Genomic DNA, 21,654 nt, shown 5'->3' with positions numbered 1-21,654 from the left:
TATCCTGCTCGATCTCCTAGATAGCCTCCTCGACTGGCTAGCCCCGCCACTGAACCTTTACTGATGCAATGTTCTTTGACCTCAACTTTCTAACCTGCATGTCCAATATTGCCACTAGCTCCTCAACATAAGATAGATCCTTGTCCAACTGGACTGAACTGAAATCCAACATGTGCGACGGATGACCGTGATACCTTAGAGCATCGAAACATGGAATACCGGATGAACTCCGACCAAGCTGGGAGGTAAGTCAAGCTCATAAGAAACCTCCCCAACATGCCTCAATATCTCAAAAGGGCCACTAAATCTCGGACGCAACTTTTCTTTCTTCCCGAATCTCATGACGCCCTTCATAGGTGAAAGCCGAAGCAGAACCCGCTCTCCAACCATATAGGAAACATCACAAACCTTCCGGTCTGCGTAACTCTTTTGTCTGGACTGGGCTATACGGAGTCTATCCTGAATCACCTTAACCTTCTCCAGAGCATCCTGAACCAGATCTGTGCCCAACAATCTAGCCTCACCTAGCTCAAACCAACCCACCAGGGATCTACACCGTCTCCCATATAAATCCTCATACGGTGCCATCTGAATGCTGGACTGATAGCTGTTGTTGTAAGAAAACTCCGCCAATGGCAAGAACTGATCCCAAGACCATCCAAACTCAATCACACACGCACAGAGCATATCCTCAAGAATCTAAATAGTGCGCTCGGACTGTCCGTCCGTCTGAGGGTGAAATGTTGTACTCAACTCCACCTGAGTACCTAACTCATGTTGAACGGCCCTCTAGAATCGTGATGTGAACTGAGTACCTCTATCTGAAATGATGGACACTAGAATACCTTGCAGACGAATAATCTCCCGGATATAAATCTCCACCAACCGCTCCAAGGAATAAGTAGTACACACAGGAATAAAGTGACCAGACTTGGTCAGCCGATCCACAATCACCCAAATAGAATCAAACTTTCTCAAAGTCCGTGGGAGCCCAACTATAAAGTCCATGGTGATATGCTCCCACTTCCACTCCGGAATCTCTATCTGCTGAAGTAACCCACTCGGTCTTTGGTGCTCACACTTCACCTGCTGACAATTGAGGCACCGAGCCACAAATCTAACTATATCCTTCTTCATCCGCCTCCACCAGTAATGCTGCCTTAAATCTTGATACATCTTCGCGACACCCAGATGAATGGAATACCGCGAGCTATGGGCCTCCTCTAGAATCAACTCTTGAAGCTAATCCACATTGGGTACACAAATCTGACCCTGCATCCTCAATATCCCATCATCACCAATAGTCACCTCCCTGGCATCACCGTGCTGAACCTTGTCCTTGAGGACAAGCAAATGAGGGTCATCATATTGCCGCTTCCTAATACGATCAAATAAGGATGACCAAGAAACCACGTAGGCTAAAACCCGACTGGGCTCTGAAAGATCCAATCTGACAAACTGGTTGGCTAAGGCTTGAATATCCATCGCCATAGGCTTCTCCAATGCTGATAAATAAGCCAAACTCCCCAAACTCTCTGCCCAGGGACTCAAAGCATCGGCCACCACATTGGCCTTGCCCGGATGATACAAAATAGTGATGTCATAGTCCTTCAGCAACTCTAACCACCTCCTCTGGTGCAAATTTAGATACTTTTGCTTGAACAAGTGTTGTAAGCTTCGATAGTCAGTATAAATCGCACAAGGCACACCGTATAAGTAATGGCGCCAAATCTTCAGGGCATGAACAATGGCAGCTAACTCAAGGTCGTGAACAGGGTAGTTCTTCTCATGTATTTTCAACTATCTGGACGCGTATGCAATCACCCTGCTATCCTGTATCAACACCGCTCCGAGGCCAACCCTCGAGGTATCACAATAGATTGTATAAGACCCCGAAACTCTAGGCAGTATCAAAATTGGGGTTGTGGTTAAAGCTGTCTTGAGCTTCTGAAAGGTCACCTTACACTCCTCCGTCCACTGGAACGGAGCACCCTTCTGGGTCAACCTGGTCATAGGGGCTACAATCGATGAAAACCCCTCTACAAAACGACGGTAGTAGCCCGCCAAACCAAGGAAACTGCGGATCTCGGTAGCTGAGGATGGTCTGGGCCAACTCTGCACAGCCTCTATTTTTTCAGATCCACCTGAATACCCTCATTCGATAGCATTTTGCCTAAGAATGCCACTGAATCCATCCAAAACTCACATTTCGAGAACTTAGCATATAAATTCTTCTCTCACAAAGTCTGAAGTACAATCCTCGGGTGCTGCTCATGATCTTCCCGACTCCAGGAATACACCAGAATATCATCAATAAAGACAATAACGAACGAGTCAAGATACGGCTGGAACACACTGTGCATCAAATGCATAAAGGCTATTGGGGCATTGGTCAGCCCAAATGACATGACAAGGAACTCGTAATGACCATACTAAGTCCTGAAAGCAGTCTTCGGGATATCTGGCTCCCGAATCTTTTAACTGATGGTAACTTGAGCGCAAATCAATCTTAGAAAACACTTGTGTGCCCTGAAGCTGGTCAAATAGATCATCAATATGAGGCAAAGGATAATGGTTCTTCACTATAACCTTGTTTAACTGGCGATAATCAATACACATGCGCATAGAACTATCGTTTTTCTTCACAAACAAGACAGGAGCACCCCAAGGTGATACATTGGGCCAAATAAAACCCTTATCAAGCAATTCTTATAAATGATCATTCAACTCCTTCAACTCAGAAGGAGCCATACGATACAGAGGAATAGAAATGAGTTGAGTGCCCGGCAACAGATCAATGCCAAAATCAATATCTCTATCAGGCCGCATGCCCGTAAGGTCAGCTGGAAACACATCGGGAAAATCTCGTACTACTGGAACTGAATCAACTGAAGGGGTATCAATACTGACATCTCTCACATAAGCTAAATACGCATCATACCCCTTCTCAACCATATGCTGAGCTTTAAGAAAAGAAATAACTCTACTGGGAGTGTCATCTAAAGTACCCCTCCACTCAACACACGGTATATCTGGCATAGGCATCGTCACGATTTTGGCATGACAATCAAGAATAGCATAATGGGGAGACAACCAGTCCATGCCTAAGATAATGTCAAAATATACCATGTTGAGCAACAATAAATCGGCTCTGGTCTCAAAACCACTCAGAGCAACCAAACAGGACCGATAGATGCGGCCCATAACAAGAGAATCTCCCACGTGAGTAGAAACATAAACAGGGGAACTCAAAGAATCCTGAGATACACCCAAATGTGGAGCAAAATAAGAAGAAACATAAGAATAAGTGGAGCTTGGATAGAATAGAACTGATGCATCTCTGTGACAAACCAGTATAATACCTGTGATGACAGAATCGGAGGCAATAGCCTCAGTACGGGCAGGAAGGGAATAGTATCTGGTCTGGCCTCCCCCTCTAGGGTGACCTCTACCTCCCCGACCTCCACCTCTAGCTGGCTGAGCAAGTGGGGTAGCAACTGGAGTTGTAACCATAGCCTGAGAACTTTGCGGGGCACGCTATAGCTGAGAAATCTGTGGAGGTGCACCCATCCCAAGTCTGGGGTAATCACTCACCATATGACATGTGTCGCTACACTCAAAACAAGCTCTGGGAGGACGTGGTGGCTATGACTAGCTCGGGCCAGGTCTACTGGACTGACCTCTGAAAGCATCCCGCGTGGAAGGCGTGCTAGATATCGGAGATGCATAATAAGGCTCCTAAGGTCCAGGAGGAGCTGTAATACCACTGGCTGCTGGAAGAGCTAAATGAATAGAGTGGCTCATATAACCCCTACCATGACGACCTGTTGGTGGGGCACGGACACCAGAGAAATGGCCCTACTCTCGAGACCTCTTGGCCTCCCTCTCCTCTCTCTCCCTAGCATGCATACCCTCAATCCTCCTAGTAATGCTCACCACCTGCTTATAAGAAATATCCATCTCCAACTCACGAGCCATGCTAGACCTGATGCTGGGAATAAGGCCTTCAATAAACCAGCGAACCCTCTCACGAACAGTAGAAATTAAGGCTGGTGCATGCCTAGCCAAACTGGTGTAACGGACAGCATACTCTGAGATAGTCATAGCACCCTGGCGCAAATGCTCAAACTCTATGCGCCATGCGTCCTTGAGGCTTTAAGGAACATACTCTCTCAGGAACAGATATGAAAACTGAGTCCAAGTCAGTGAAGCAGCCTCATCTGAAATGTCTAACTCATAGGTGCGCCACCACTCATAGGCGGCTCCTCAGAGCTAGAAAGTTGTGAAGGAAGCCCCGCTTGAACCTGATATACCCATGGTACGGAGAATGCGATAACTCTCATCCAGAAATCCAAGAGCATCTTCCGATGCTAGACCGTTGAATACAAGAGGCTTGTACCTCTTGAACCTCTCAAGCCTCAGTTGCTCCTTCTCGGAAGCCGCTGCCCTATCCTAGGGCTGAACTGGCATTGCAGATGGTATAGGAATAATCTCAGGGACCTGCTCAACATGTACTCACTGCTCAGGAGTGCGGGCGGCGGGAGTGTGTGCTCTTCCCCCGGCCTGAGATGTAGCTGCAGCAAGGGGAAGGAACCCTGCCTGAGCCAGAGTGGTGTACATGCTCATGAATTGTGCCAAAGTCTCCTGAAGAGTTGGAGTAGTAGTAGCAGTAGGCGTGTCAGGTGCCTGGACTCACCACGTGCGCATCCTCGGCCTCTACCCCGGCCCCAGCCTCTAACGGCTGCAGTAGGGGGCGCTGGTGCCTGATCATCTCGGGTAGCATGTGTCCTCACCATCTATGAGAGAATAGAAGACTGAAGTTTAGAATTGCGATGTCAAAATATCGCACGACAAGGAAATCAAATGAAGTGGAATTTTCCTAACAGTTACATAGACTCTCGTAGATAAGTACAGACGTCTCCGTACCGATCAGCGAGACTCTAATAAACCGGCTTGTGATCCATGAAATATGAACCTAGATCTCTGATACAAACTTGTCACGACCCCAGTTCGCCCTCTGTGAACTGTCGTGACGGCACCTAGTCTCTACGACTAGATAAGCCTAACAAATGCGGAACATAAACGAAACTCGCAGAAGAAATAATCAAAAACCAAAATAACTGAATAGAAACAATAGTTATAATGCCGCTCGGCATGTACAACACAACATTCTCAAAACCAAGTACATTATCCCAAAACCCGGAAACTCACGGAAACACAAGCCTTTGGAATATCTAACAGTCTAACTCCAGAATATATAACAAAAAAGAAAATACAGAAGGGCAATGTTTAACAGCTAGAATATAAAGGGACTCCTCGTTCTGCGGACGCGGCAGATGTACCTCGAAGTCTCTAGAGCAGTCGCCTCCCTCAAGGATGGTAGGCCTAAGTAGATGAAAAACATGCACAGAAAGGGCATGAGTACACCACAGCGGTACTCAGTAAGTGCCAAGACTATCCTCGGTTGGGTATTGACGAGGAAGGTTAGGGCCCTACTGAGGTTAAATAAAATATAAAGATCAACAGTATAGAGCAGAACAGTATAAATAAGTACAGCAGTAATATAACACAGGAAGTACAGGATAGAAACAACTATACAGAAACAAGGTGACACGGAAAGGAAATACAGCTCAACACCAATAATAACGATTAGGGATCTCCTAGGATACCGTCCTGTAGTACCATGTGTACATATCCAATGGATCTCCTGGGATCTCGTCCCGTAGTCCAACTCATAGTGCGCGGGGATCTACGGGAATCCCGTTTCGTAGTCCCAAATGTAAATATCCAGTACTGGGGGAATCTACCTGGTGCATTCCCATAGTTCCATATAACTGTACAGGGGGATCTACCGGAATCCCACATTCGTAGTCCCAAAATAAATACACAGCAGCAACAGGAAAATATACATAAATGGCAAAATTTCATGTTAAAGAAACAAGTGATTCTAGCCTAGCATGTTGCACAGAATTCAGGTAAGGCAGGTTGAGCAAATACAGCAATTAAGTCACTTAGACATGCTTTCCTAAGTTAACAACAGGCTTAATAGTGCAAGTAATAGAAACAGGAAAGAAAACATACTAGTAATTACTTAAAGAAAATCGGATTTCCAACAATTAGCACAAACACGCACTCGTCACCTCACGTACAAGGCATTTCAATTACCAAATATACCAATCCTAAGGGGAAGGTCCCCCATACAAGGTTAAACAAGTCACTTACCTCGAACTGGCTCAATAATCAATCCGAAACTAGGATCTTGCCATGAGTATTCGACTCCAAATGGCCCAAATCTATTCAATTCAATTGCATAATGTAAATAATACTTCAAGTAACTGATTCTACAAAGAAATTCTAAGCTAATACGTGAAATTAGGTAAAATGACCAAAATGCCCCTTGGGTCCACGTCTCGGAATCGTGTAAAATTTATATTTCCAGAACCCTAGCACTCTCACGAGTTCAGTCATATCAAAAGTATCAAAATCTGACCTCAATTTGTCACTCAAATCATCACTCAAAAGTCTCCAATTAGACAAGCCCTTACCCCCCAATTACCACTGATTTTCCTTAATCTTTCATGCTTAAATTGATAAAACTCATTCCAATAACGAGTTTAGGGACCAAAGACTTTACCCCAATGAACTCCTCTGAAAATCCCTCTTGAAAAGTGCTCCCCAAGCTTCTTCCCGTTTTGAAAAGGATGAAAAATGGCTAAATTTCGCGAAGGCAAAAATTTATATGTTCTGCCCTGCGATTTCCGCATTTGCAGCTTTGGGGCCGCTTCTGCGGTCCCGCTTCTGCAAGGACTTCGTCACATCTGCGACTTTCACTCAAAGGCCAATTTTTGCATCTGCGGTTACCCTTCCGCGGGTGGGGTACAGCTTCTACAGTGAATTACCCGCATCTGCGGAACCTGCTGATCCTCCCCAAATCCGCATATGTGCTTGCTCCTCCACTTCTACGGCTCCGCACCTGCGGGACCCAAATCGCAGGTGCGGTTATGACAGTAAACCAGCTGCTGCAGCAAACTTTAACTCCAAATCCTTCCGTCAACCATCCGAATTCATCCTGAGGCCCCCGGGACCTCAACCAAAGGCACCAACAAGTCACAAACTACTATCCAAACTTGTACCAATCCTTAAAATACCTAAAACAACATCGAAACTTCAAATTAACCATGGATTTAAGCCTAAGAACTCCAAAATTCTCAAAATACTCTTTCGATCAAAAAGTCTATCAAACCTCGTCCGAATGACCTGAAATTTTGCACACACGTCACATTCAACACTATGGAGTTTCTCCAACTTCCGAAATTTCATTCCGACCCTCAGATCAAAATCTCACTATTGGACCGGAAATTTCAAAAATTCAACTTTCGGCATTTTAAGGCAAAATTAGCTACTGACCTCCAAAACACAATTCGAACACGCTCCTAAATCTGAAATCACCCAACGGAGCTAACGAAATCATCATATTTCCATTCCGAGGCCGTCTTCACAATGTTATGACTACGGTCAACTTTCCAACACTTAAGCTCTCATTTAGAGACTAAGTGTCCCAAAACCCTCCGAAACTCGAAACCGAACATCCCGGCAAATCAAAATAGCATAAATAAACTTGGAAAAAGCAGTTAATAGGAGATCGGGGCATAAATTCTTAAGGCGACCGGTCGGGTCGTCACATTCATGTTAGTGAAAGGCCCCATTAACCATCTATATATACCGTCCACGCCACCTATACATTGGTCATCTTTAAAAATTATACTACCTTCGTTTCAATTTAAATGACACACTTTCCTTATTAGTCCGTTTCAAAAAGAATGACATATTTCTATAGTTAGAAATAATTAATTTGAACATTTTATTTTACTCACTTTACCATTAATGAGATGCTTTTATACCCCACACAAATATTATGGCCCCACAAAGCTTTTACCCCTTAAGTTTTTAGGACCACATGTTTCAAAAGTCTTCTTTTCTTTCTTAAACTTTGTGTCAAGTCAAACTATCTCATCTAAATTGAAACGGAGGGAGTAAGTTAGGGGTGTTCTTCGGTCGGTACGATACTGTAATTAGACATTTCGATTTGGTATTTTCGATATTCAATTTCTTAAAATGCTCTACCAATACTGTACCTAATTAAATTCGGTATGGTTCGATTTTTCTCTTTTCGATTTCGATTTATTCGGTTCGGTAACTTTGGTTTATTCGGTTTGAATACTAACTACTGCGTAGAGTCATAACTGTAATATTCTTTATTAAAGTACTCAAAAGTACAAAACTAAAAACATTTGTTGACAAAAGTTTTGTCCAAAACCAGCAAATATCAACCCAAAGGGAGAAAACTATAGATAAAGGAATAAATTTGATCATTAGAAATGTCTTGTTATTTACTTAGAGTTAATTGATGAACTTAGAAAATAAAGGAAAGTAAAATTTTAGATTTTTTTATATTTATGTTATAATCAAATATACGTGTATTGTGCAATATAATATATATTTCGGTACGGTATCAATATTTCGGTATTTTATTTTAAAATACAAAATACCATATCTAATACCAATTCTTTTTTAAAATTAAACTAAATGCCATACCGAATACCAAATACCAAATTTTTTTATTTCGGTATGATAATTCGCTATTTATCAAATTATGCACAGCTCTAGAGTAAGTAGTTTATAAGTCTTTTCTAAGTATAAAAAAAAAGACTATTTGATGATGACAAAAATGAACAAATTAATCAAATACTACTAGCTATGTCATTCTATTTAAAGCTCGGCTGCCCCACTTCTAACAACCAAGAGTGAACAAATAATTTAAATACTAGCCCTTTCCACCCAATAATGGCAACCATGGCCAAGGATACAGAGGTGCCACTTCTGACACCAATAGGAAATTACAATGAAGATGATGAGTTGCACAACCCAATACTGAAACCATCAAATTGGCCTTTTACTAATTCATCATTCAAAGCTGACGAAGATGATATCCAACAAATCCGTGGAGTGAAAGATTTAATCCGAGAGTTTTCTGTGGAGTCCAAGAAACTATGGTACCTTGCTGCTCCAGCCATTTTCACTTCTGTTTGCCAATATTCCATCGGTGCCGTAACTCAAGTATTTGCTGGTCATGTTGGTACCATTCAACTAGCGGCCGTCTCCATCGAAAACTCTGTCATTGCTGGTTTTGCTTTTGGTGTCATGGTATGATGCATCTCTACCCTATACATGACTTTAAAATATATTATTGTTTTAAAATACATAGCTCTGCAAATATGTTACTCCTACTACTTGATTTACAAATTTATTTTCATCATACCATAATCCATAGTCGATTTAGGTATGAAAGTAGATTGAATTTGATTTTTGTCTATAGTATCATTTTAGGAGGGATTAATAAGTATGGTTAATTAGAGCTAGATGAATTTTAGGATGAACATTGTAGATTTTGGCTCGAACCATATATACATATAATGTATAGACATAATAAAATCACGCTCATTCTGACTGGGTGACTGACTTAGGAAATTCTCGATTCTTTTTTGGTGTTAACGAGGTTTATTGTGATCACAGTTGGGCATGGGAAGTGCATTGGAGACACTATGTGGACAAGCATTTGGAGCAAAACAACTTGAAATGCTAGGAACTTACATGCAACGATCATGGGTAATCCTCACTACCACAGCCCTGGTTCTAATATTTCCTTACATTTTCGCCACCCCACTTCTCAAATTCATCGGTCAAACGCCAGATATATCGAAATGGGCAGGTATACAGAAGCAGTTAGAATAACTCATTTTTTATATATGCGTATGCAAAAAAAAAAAAAAAAAAAAAAGGAAATTATATACATACTAAGATACTCAATATCTTACTTCTTCTGAATTCATTAACTCTAAATCTTGAATTCGCCGATTTACAGGTATGTTTGCTGTGTGGATGATTCCACAGTTGTTCGCCTATGCACTGAACTTTCCGATACAAAAATTCTTGCAAGCTCAAAGCAAGATCATGGTGATGGCGGCCATAGCGGCAGTTGGTCTAATCGGACACACATTGTTCAGTTGGCTGTTGATGCTCAAGCTAGGGTGGGGACTGGTGGGTGGTGCGGTGGTGCTGAATGGTTCGTGGTGGTTCATAGTGGTGGCTCAGCTGGTGTATATTTTAAGTGGGACTTGTGGACAAGCTTGGTCTGGATTTTCTTTAAAGGCTTTTCAAAATCTTTGGGATTTTGTTAAATTATCTTTTGCATCGGCTGTCATGCTCTGGTGAGTTTCTTGATTGAAGTCGTTTAGATTATAAGTTTAATTTATATGCACATACATAACATACAAGATTTTTTTACATTATAAGATTATTTAAAAGGTAATTGTATATTCATAATACCTGCAACGAATAAAATAAGGCATGTGATCTTCAATAATAGATTAAGTTATAACTCTTGTGGTCTAGTTAGATTATTCAGCTTTTATTAGTAAACGCAATGCATTCATGATTTCATACTTCAAACCATTTTCAACCCCAGAAAAGAATACTTAGAACCATTTTACTTATAATATTACGTTATGATATATATTGATGGTCCTTATCCAATAGGAAAGACCCAAAAAGGACTTAATTAATTACTTCCGAAAGTTGGTTAGAAGTTAGTTGAAGAACAAACATATACACAAATAAAATAAAATTACATAGGTCACACATGTAAGTTATAATTTTGATCATCCAAGTTTTGAAGCTTTTACTAGTAGATCCATCACTATCCAAACTATTTATTTAAAGGAATTTAGGTTGACGATAATTTTAAGAATTATGAAACGTAAGACGTAAGTTTCATGTATAAAAGCTGTCTTATACTCGTATGATGTTATCAACAATTTCATCTTTATAAGTCTCGGCCGTAATAACTAGACGTGATCATTTCTTGTTGACCTATCTTTGTTTTAATATTCGAAAGACTAAACACCGTTCATCCTCCTCTCCTTCAAACAAGAAAAGGAAATGACTGAGAGGACTTTAATTACGCCCATGTTCTGTTGTACGTCATAATATAAAGAAACTTAGATCCCACAATTTCGCTATTCAACGGCAATAAATGAGGCGAGCTAGCTACTGCATTGATTGAAAAATAAAAGAATATAATAACGCTGTGTAGCCAACTGTGACAAAAGCTTCTGGAATCTCGGCACCATTTGGGCAGAGTGTTGATCATCTGAGTAAGACCTATTTAGGGTTTCTAGATACCCTCGTAACTAGCACATAGGATTATATATGTATATATTCCAAGTCTAACCGGCTAATAGTATGGTAACAAAGGGTATTTCAAGATTTATTGCAGCTTAGAGATGTGGTACTTTATGGCACTAATTCTCGTTGCTGGATACCTCAAGAATGCTGAAGTAGCTGTGGATGCAATTTCTATTTGGTGAGTTCACAATTTTCTATGAGATATTGACATAGTTTTATTTAATTTGACACGAATCCTTATTTGAAAATGACCTACTCTTTCGTACTGTGGACCAAAAGCTAATACGAAATTTTCCTGTTGAATTAATTTATTTAGCATACTAATAAGTAGCGATACCAGTTGACTAAGGAATTTTCCAAGTTTAGCGTCAACTTGGCGTTTATTAGCCTCAACCGTATTGTTCGCACGGAAAGTACAACTAATAATTTTCTTTATATATTTTATTAATAGATATCAATCCGTGAATAATGGGGGACGGAGAGCTGGAAGAGAAAATCTTTGGAATTAATAGCTTTCATTTTAATAATGCGTTAAAAGTTGAAAGTAACTAGGCTTAATCTATACTATACTAAAAGAATCCTTAATGAAATGTCGTTCGTCTTTTTTACCCCTTAAAAATAGACTTTACACTAGACAAAATAGTCATTTAAATTATTTTCCTAATATATAGGAGTTTGAAATTAACTAGAATTTTAATTATTAAATCTTCCCTTATTTGAATTATGTAAAATATTATAACATTAAATTTAATTGCACTTTTCACAACATTTATATTCGGCAGTATTTTAGTTGTCCTACACACCTTCTCTTTTCTGCTTTTTTTTTTTTTTGCCTTTTTTTTTCTTCTATATCCTTAGGAATTAGAATATTATATTAAATAAATAATATTATATTTGATAAATTTGTTAATTATCAATTTTACAAACAATTTCACTTTTCCAATTGAATCAGGGCACCAACTGAAATTCTAACTTCTCGTACAGAGAAAGCACCAACTCATCAACATAAATAATTGAAGGCTTTGTCATATAAGAGAGATTTATGAGAAGAATACTAATCAACCTATCTAGAGAAAATGGTGAAAAAAGAACTATTTAAAAAAGATAAAATAAGAAATTTATTCACTATTTATTTAATTACTATTATACAAAGTAAGAAGATTATAAGAATCAGTTGATAGATCTAAATGTCCATGAAAATTCCAAAGATCATTTTACTCTTCAATCAATATTATTCCTGCAATATTTTTGTATTACAAAAATAATTTTACATTCCAATAAATAGTACTATTAGATATAATCATAGAGTAAATAACTGATCCTACAATTTTATGCTAATAGTTAAAAGGGAACATTAAAAAAAAGTGCATAAATAAATATAATTTTGATTAATAAAATATGAAAGCATTAACGATAATTCATATTTGATAACATGGAGGCATGGATTTAGATTTTAAAGAGCAATTAGGACGTTCTTTTTTCTTTGAACATGCTCAAATTCTTTGTCCACTTTTATTGTTTAAATATTGAAAAATAATCAAATTATAGTCTTTTTTTAATGTAAAATCAGTTATAAACGATAAAAGAATGATTAATATTTCGTACAAAGGAAAAAGAATAGGAAAATGAAGCATATATGTAATTGTCTCGAATAAAAGAAGTACTTTAGAAAGAAATTATGGGTAGTATAAAATAACGATCGAGCTAATAATTTACAAGAACTGTTAATAATAATTGAGTTTGGATGCCTATATGATTACAAACGTATGGATAGAATAGAGTGGATCAAACTCTTAAATATGATTAATATCTATCACTTTGAAACATGCAAATTTTTATTAATTTTTATATTATAATGTAAATACATCTTTTGAATTTTTTTATATTATATTTAAAAATTTATTTTCATTAACACGAAGAACACGCGCAATGCGCGTATGGTAAGACTAGTTTTGTTAAATCCCCTTAACTATGCTCATATTTTGTGTCACTTTGAGAAAGAAGTTTTTAACTATATATATGATCTTAACGAGGATATGCATATGTACCATAATCAAACACCAATTAAAAATATATACAAAACTAAAACGTAGTATTTATTTAGGACAAAATGTGAAGTCTTAAAACCTTTATAATATAATTCTAAATTTACTACAAGCTGAATTGTTATAACATTGTTAAAGGAGTGATTCGAGAAGGAGGCAGGTGGCTACAAGGGTTTTTTGGTCTATTTAACAGATAGTTAGTAGAGATTGTTGTGTAACTAGTTAGCTAATTGTGTATATAAAGCAGTTGCGTATACTGGAAACAATTCAGTTTTCTCATTTTCTCCATTTTTCTTTCTTGGTCCTAAACTTTGCTCTCAATTAGGGTTCCACAATTGCTCTCAATACAATAATTTAACATGGTATCAGAGCCTTTGGGCTAGAGATTCTAGCTCTGATCAAAAGCTTTTGCTTCTCGATCTCTGTTGTGTTTGTGTGGTTCCTTCTTTCTTCGTTTTGCGTAGTCAATTGCTCGCAGTGGGAAACAATGTCGGACGCAATGAAGACGATAAATTCGAGGTTAAACTCTGTCACAATCATCCACTTTACTTGCATGCTTCTGATGCGAGTGGATCTCTTCCGATCTCAGTTCAATTGATTGGAACAGAGAATTATTCTCTTTGGAGTGGCTCGATGAAGATCGCACTCATAGGAAGCAACAAGCTAGATACCATTGGGAGCATTACAATGTTATTGTCCTTGTGTGGTTGATGAACTGTGTGCCTAAGGAACTAATTACTGGAGTTATCTATGGATATGATATTTTTGTGGTCTGGACAGATCTTCGTGAATGCTTTGACAAAGTTGATGCCTCCAGGTCTTTCTATTTGCACAAAGAGATCGCCACTCTTACTCAAGGTACATCATATGTCTCCGTTTACCACTCAAGGCTTAAGGACCTTTGGGATGAGTATGAGACTCTAGTACCTTATCTTGGTTGCGATTGTGTGAAATAAGAGAATACTTAGTACGTATGCCTAGCTAGAAGTTGTTTTAGTTTCTGATGGGGTTCAATCAATCTTATTTCCAAGCTAGGTGTCAGATTCTGCTGATGGCTCTGTCACGATCCAAAACCCCACCAAGTCGTGACGATACCTAATCTAACCCATTAGGTAAGCTTAAACAGTATAAGTTACTACTATAATAAGAAAGCATCAATATTATGAATAAAACTGCAAATAATTCGATACTAACCCAAGTACTGGTAGTACAAGTCATGAGCCACTATAATTTAAATTTACAAAACTAATGAGAGAAATAAATACAATATATGTCTAGCATTTACATAAACAGAAATAAAATCCTAAACTACCATGAACAAAAGTAGGGGTGTACATGGACCGGGTTGGTTTGATTTTTATTAAAACCAAACCGAACCATTTATATCGGTATGGATTGGTTCAGTTTTGTCGGGTTTTTCGAGTTTTTTTGTTACATGAAGTATATGTCAATATTACTTTTTAAAATTTTTTATGAGTAAATATATGTTTAATAAAAATTGAAAAATTGACAAAGCATGATAGTTATTTTTATAGTTGTCTGACAATAAATTTTCATTGATGTACACTTTCAAAGTTAACCAAATTTAATAATTAAACATAAAAACCAATATGATACCTAAATAATGATATGTTCTATTTAATTTTTAAAAACACCACTTCAAATTTGAAAAAGATATAAGAATATAATAAATATGGAAAAAAAGTGATTGACACATTTCAATAACACTTGATAAGAAAGCGATCATACAACACATTGTTTAAAGTTAATAAAAATTAAGCATTTCATATTCTATTAAATATTACATCCCATAAGAGAATCCCAAACATTTCTAGATATTTCGGTTTGGTGCGGTTTTTCGGTTCGGTTTGTACACCCCGAAACAAAAGGTAGCTTGAATCTGGAACGTTGGTACGTCTCAAATGAAAGGCTTCGTCTTCCGCAGCTACTCAGCTCTAGAATTTGCACGCAAGGTTGCAAAAGTGTAGTATGAGTACAACCGACCCCATGTACTCAATAAGTATCTTGACTAACCTCAGAGAAGTAGTGACAAGATTTTTAAGTCAAAAGATAACGTGTGCAACTTAATAACATGTATAATACAAAGATAATATTCTAGACGGGAAATTACAAAATAAAGAACATCAATAGTAAAGGTGCACAAGCAGATAGGGTAATTAACAAACACTACCAATTAGACATGTTCAACAATTATAACTTGCACCAACCTCGCTCACAAGAGGTATGCACGATATGATATCTATGCCCAATACCCATACACATCTATTAAATCTAGGCCCAACATGATCCGATTTAGTATCAAATACCAAATAACATGTGCTAGAGAACCTTTCAAAAATCAAATATATCAATGCATGATGACAACTTCCTTATCACGTCAATCTGATATGCTACCAATAACTCAACAAAATATGAGATATCAACTCTATGTAGGTTAATTCATCTTGAAAACCAAATTATCAAGAAATAACATAGGAACAGATTAGCATGTTAAATGCAATACAACAAAATATGTAAAAATGCATGACACACGTAAAGAAGGCGCATGCACATTCAAGAATGTTACTCTCGTACCACCACATAAGTATAAACAATAAAATCGTCCCCAAGCAATCACATAACTTCCCCACAATGCCACCCTTTTTTCACCGAATGTGCAATATCAATAAAGACTATATTTATTTTGCCACATGTGCATATCGCCACCTTATTTCGCCACGTGGACAACCCAAGCAAAACACTACCCTTATTTCGCCCTACACGCACAACAATAGATACAACCGTACGGAAAAGACCTCGTGCTGACACCCCCAATCACAATTGCATGGCAAAGACCTCATGCCACAATATCATCACAATCAATTTGTTCAACATGTCCACAAGTACAATAATCACAACAATGCAAGATCACAAATTATCAGCAAGAGGCACATTCTCGTAACTCATCAATAAAGCGCACAAGGACATGATAACAATAAAAATGCGGATAAGGTATGACTACGACTAAATCAATTACTGCAACCAAGTTCAAGTAGTCATACAAAAGAGTATATATGTATCACAGAATGTACATGTCATAATCAAAGCATAATACAAGAACAAGTACATATGTGTGTTCATAACATACATGCATCTACCTCCGAGGCAAGTATAGCATAAGTCTCAAGATTTACTCAACGTGTTCAAAATAAGGTACCAATAGTCTCAACATTTCTCTAGCATGGTTTATTGTGCTCACGTAGTCAATTAATTGAATAATACATAGAATCAAGTAGACACACAACCAAACAAAGCATGGAGTAAGCTAGAATCTTCCCGGAGCATGAATACCTATGGAACATGTATATACGCTCATCACCTCATATATACACCATTCCTATATGTAGCAAACAATACCAATTATAAGAAAAAAATTCCTCAACCAAAGTTAGGCAAGACACTTACCTCAAACAAGCTAAATCAATACTCTAAGAACGCCTCCTCGTGCGAATCGACCTACAAACAGCTCGAATCTAGCCAAAAGCAACTCACTAACATCAAATAATGTCATAGGAATCAAACTCAAACGATAAAGGTTGAATCTTTAATCAAATACTCAATGCCAACAAAAAAGTCAATCGGCCCCACAACCCGAAACCGACAAAATGCACAAATTCCAAATACCCACTCGAATACGAGTTCAACCCCACAGATTTCATCCAAATCCGACTCTAAATTAATGTTCAAATCTCAATTTTCACTTTAGAAAAGTTTTACCAAAAACTCCAAATTTTTCTTTTAGATCCACCAATCAAATGCTAAAATTAAGGATGGATTCATGAATATAATCAAATCCGAGTCAAAAATACTTTTCCCAATCCAAGTGGTGAAAATCGCCTCAATCCGAGCTCACAATCGCACAATGTTATAAAATAAGCTCAATGTCCCGAAAATAATGTGTTGTAATACAACCCAGTTATACACTATGCGATCCTGAAGCATAAGGTAACACTGCCCAGGAGAATGCACTACGTGGTCGCTCTGAGTCCTACGATCGCGGAAGCCAACGAACCACAGAAGCGCGAATGCGGAAGCCAACGAACCATAGAAGCGCGAACGCGAGCCTCTATTGCGAACACGGAAGCCACGATCCAACCTGCCTCCAGCATCACACTGCAATCGCGAACTAACAAGCGCAAAGGTGATAGCCAGCTCCACCACCTTAAGCGAATGCGAAACCTCTCTGCGACCGCGATAAACAAATCGTCAGCTGCCCAACAAAAAAAGGAAAAAAATGAAAAAACAAAAAATTGAAAACACAAAAAACGAAAAAAAAAAGTGAGGGGGTTTGCGGGAGGGGGGTGTAGAAAATCGAAAAAATAGAAAATTGAAAATACAAAAAAAAAAGTAATAAAAACTTTTTAAGAGGGGTTAGGGTGGGTGGGTGGTGCAGAAAAACGAAAAAATAGAAAATTAAAATAAATAAATAAATAAAATTGGGGCAACTAAGTAAATTTCAAGATCCCTTTGTTTTGGGTGAGCTTCATGGGTTGTATTTGGGCTACTTTATGGGTCTGAATAGGCTATAAAAAAATAATGGGTTAAGTTGGGCTCAGCCCAAATAGACCCATGAGCTAAAATATTTGTAGCTCAACCCATTAATATCCGGGCGGGTTGGAGGGGTTTGGGCTCAAATTGCCACCCCTAACTGGAACTGAGGTTGATGAGAGTGTAGCGGTTGATGCTGATGTTATGATGATGTGCCAAAAGTTTATGTTGATGAGCCAAAACTTCCTCACTCTATTCAACTTCTTGTGCCTCAACATCCTGTGCTTCCTTCTGAGGCTCTTTTGAGGGCAAATTCTAGAAAGACAAATCATCAATTATGGATGGAGGACCTTGTAACTTTACCAGTTCATCAGGATGTTCCTTATAATTTATCTCACGGTCTTATGAGACCTTGTCACTATCATATCAGGCTTACATAACGACTGTCTTTGGTTGTGGAGCCATCATCCTATGCTGAAGCTATCAAGGACTCGAGGTGGATTAAGGCTATGCAGTATGAGATTGCTGCCTTAGAAAGCAATCATACCTAGTATGTAATTCCTTTAGCATCATGGTAAACTGCAATTGGCTACAAGTGGGTATTTGAAGTAAGATACAAGGCCACATGTGAGGTGGAGAAGTTCAAAGCAAGACTAGTGGCAAAAGGGATATATTCAATGAGAAGGGATTGACTACTAGAAGACTTTTTCATCTGTTGTGAAAATGGTCACAGTTCGGACCATCTTATCTATTGCAGCTGCACAGTATTGACATTATCCATTAGATGGATATATACAATGTATTCTTACAAGATGACTTGTTTGATCAAATCGATATGAATTTGACTCAGAGTCAGGGGGAGAGAAGAGTATGCAGATTCATAAAATCCTTGTATTGACTCAAGCAGGCCCCTAGGAAATGGAATACTAAGCTTTCAGAAGCTCTTTTGTGCTTTGGTTTCAGTCAACATGACCATTCCCTGTTTGTGAAGAAGACTGACAAAGTCTTTGTATGTATAAATGATATTCTGATTACAGGTAACAGTTTGGAACTTATAAAGAGTACAAAGCTAACCTTCCAATAAACCTTTAAGATGAAGGACTTAGGAGAGCTAAAGTACTTTCTTGGGATAGAGTTTGCAAGGAGTAAAGATAGATTGCTGATGCATCACAGAAAATATGCCTTAGAGTTGATATCTGATTTGAGACTGGGAGCATCTAAACCAATCGGTACTCCACTTGAAGTCAATACCAACCTAACTACTAAGGAGTTTTATGATAGGAGCATCAAGTGGCACCAGAGATGAGTTGTGTCTGATAGGAATGTATCAGAGATTAATTTGGAAGTTACTATATTTGACAATAACCAGCCCTAACATAGCATTCAGTCTGTAATTCTTAACCAAAGCCTACAGCAACATAAGAAGTCTCACATGGATGTTGCCTTAAGGGTGGTAACATATGTAAAACAAAGACCAGAACGAGGAGTGTTGTTGTTAGCTGCAATAATAGAACTGTGACAACATGTTGTTATGTTGACTGAGTAGCTTGCCCACACTCTATGAAGACAATTACGGGATTCTTTATCAAACCAGGAGATTCTTTGATTTCTTAGAAGCCAAAGAAGTAGACCATACTGTCTAGAAGCTCTGCAAAAGCCTTGTCTCTACAGTTGCAGAGCTAACTTGGTTTTTGAAATTAATAAAGGAAGTTGGGATTGAGGTAAAACTACCAGTAAATATCCATATCGACAGTAAGGTATTTATACAGATAGCTGCAAATTTAATTTATTTCATTAGGGAGAAAATTCTGAAAGGCATGGTGAAGACTGAATATATCAATACCAGGGATCAACTAGCAGATCAGTTGACAAAGGAACTTGGCAAGATACAACATGAATGCTTGAGTTCCAAGATTGGTATGCTTTATGTGTTTGCACCACGTAGCTTGATCGGAAGTGTTTAAGGAAGGAGTGACTTGAGAAAGAAGTCGTGGCTGCAATTACTTTTTGACCTATTTAACAAATAGTTAGTTAGTAGATATCATTACCTAATTAACTAGTTAACTAATTGTGTGTGTAAAGCTGATGCATATAGTAAAAGCAATTCAGCTTTCTAATTTTCTTCCGTTCTCTTTGTTGGTCATGAACTTCGCTCTCAATTAGGGTTTCACATTTGCGCTAATACAATAATTTGACAAATAGATCAATATTGCTTATTAAAATCCTGATGTCAATAATGACTACCATGCACATATATGGGCAATCAAGTTGTTTTCTTTTTTTCTTTTTTTTGGTTAAGTTGATGTTATTTCAAATATTGCAGCATGAATATAGAAGGCTGGATGTTCATGGTGGCACTTGGATTCAATGCTGCAATAAGGTGTGTGTGTGTGTATACGTATATATTTATGTATGTATATTATCCCATTTACATTCTAATGACCGTCACTTAATCACAAGTTGTTATTAGAGCAAGCAACACCCTTAAAATTGTTATCACTTTGATGCAGCGTGAGAGTGTCAAATGAACTAGGAGCAGGGCATCCAAGAACTGCAAAATTTTCAGTAATAATAGCCTCCATCACTTCGCTTTTAGCCGGCGTCTTCCTCTCATTGGTTCTACTTTTTTCTCGGAGTTGGTATCCTCCATTGTTTTCAAATAGTGCGGAAGTCCAGCAGGTTGTATATGAGCTCACACCTATGTTAGCAGTCACCATTATTGTTAGCAGTCTTCAACCTACTCTTTCAGGTACTCAACTTACCTTCTCTTTCAATCTTCTCTTTGATCTTTTTTGCACAATTATTTTATTGGCTGATAAAGCGGACGGAATATAGAAGATTTGGGATAATTTCATGGTCACCTAACTTTTAATATATCGCGCCAAAGTCATCAAATTAATATTTGTAAAGAGAACTCTTTTACGCAAAACTCAAGTAGACTACCACATGTATATACAATTGTTAGATGGTCTAAGCGTGAAGGTTGGTGACTTGGTAGATTTCCTGTAATTGCAGGGGTGGCCATAGGAGCAGGGTGGCAAGCATACGTCGCATATGTGAACATAGCTTGCTACTATTTGTTTGGTATTCCCATAGGTCTCATACTTGGCTTCCTCCTTGACATTGGCGTTAAGGTATGAGTTCCTTTATCTCACTTGCAAATAAATTGTTAATACCATTCAGAATCAATTCCCATAGGAACATCAGCTCCAAGATTCTTATTATTTACAAATGTTGTGCATGAAATTCTCAGGGAATCTGGTATGGGATGCTAGCAGGTATGACTCTTCAAACTGGTGTCTTGATCATGATGGTCCTTCGAACTAATTGGAACAAGGAGGTAAGGCACACATCAAGAATCAAACTCTTGTTTTTTCAAGTTATATATATGGACAATATGAAGATTTTTATATTATCATTATAGTTTAACCCATGATAGAAGTTAGTTATCATTTATATCATGTTTTTTTATCAAAGTTTATTTACGTATAATTACCTTAACAGTAACCCAATAGTGTATATATTTGTTATCCCATTAATGCATAGAACTAATCTCATATTTAAAAGACGTTGACTATTTTCACTTCGGTTATCTGGTACAGGCTTCCCTTGCCAGAGACAGAATAAAACAATGGGGAGGAGACTCGGAGGCCAAAGAAAATGGTGAAAACCTTGTTAGCTGAGTGCAGGCCAAATTGAAATTATACTGCCTGTTTAATCTGAATGCCACAAATGATTATAGAGAACAAAGTATAATAGTTTGCATTTATGTCAATTCTTTCAATATTCACACAGAGGAATCTAATGTTTGGCGAAA

At 38.2% G+C, this 21,654-nt stretch overlaps 1 protein-coding gene across 1 annotated transcript; it reads left to right on the top strand.

Moving 5' to 3' along the window:
* The first annotated feature begins 8,816 nt into the window (after window positions 1–8,816).
* Window positions 8,817–21,637, top strand: LOC104238564 (protein DETOXIFICATION 30). Its single transcript, XM_009792962.2, has 9 exons — window positions 8,817–9,204; window positions 9,574–9,769; window positions 9,923–10,268; window positions 11,336–11,422; window positions 20,161–20,217; window positions 20,348–20,586; window positions 20,853–20,971; window positions 21,091–21,177; window positions 21,440–21,637. Exons 1-9 carry the CDS (start codon window positions 8,845–8,847, stop codon window positions 21,518–21,520), a joined length of 1,572 nt encoding a protein of 523 aa, XP_009791264.1. The 5' UTR covers window positions 8,817–8,844; the 3' UTR covers window positions 21,521–21,637.
* Window positions 21,638–21,654: the final 17 nt, after the last annotated feature.

This window comes from Nicotiana sylvestris, chromosome 10 (genome assembly GCF_000393655.2).
Source record: "Nicotiana sylvestris chromosome 10, ASM39365v2, whole genome shotgun sequence".
NCBI classification, from domain to species: Eukaryota; Viridiplantae; Streptophyta; class Magnoliopsida; order Solanales; family Solanaceae; genus Nicotiana; species Nicotiana sylvestris.
This window is presented reverse-complemented; position numbering and strand designations above follow the sequence as displayed.

Coding starts and splice junctions, on each gene's coding strand:
- LOC104238564 (XM_009792962.2), top strand. CDS start 8,845: ATGGCAACCATGGCCAAGGATACAGAGGTGCCACTTCTGACACCAATA. Junction 9,205..9,573: donor GTTTTGCTTTTGGTGTCATG/GTATGATGCATC, acceptor TTGTGATCACAG/TTGGGCATGGGAAGTGCATT. Junction 11,423..20,160: donor GTGGATGCAATTTCTATTTG/GTGAGTTCACAA, acceptor CAAATATTGCAG/CATGAATATAGAAGGCTGGA.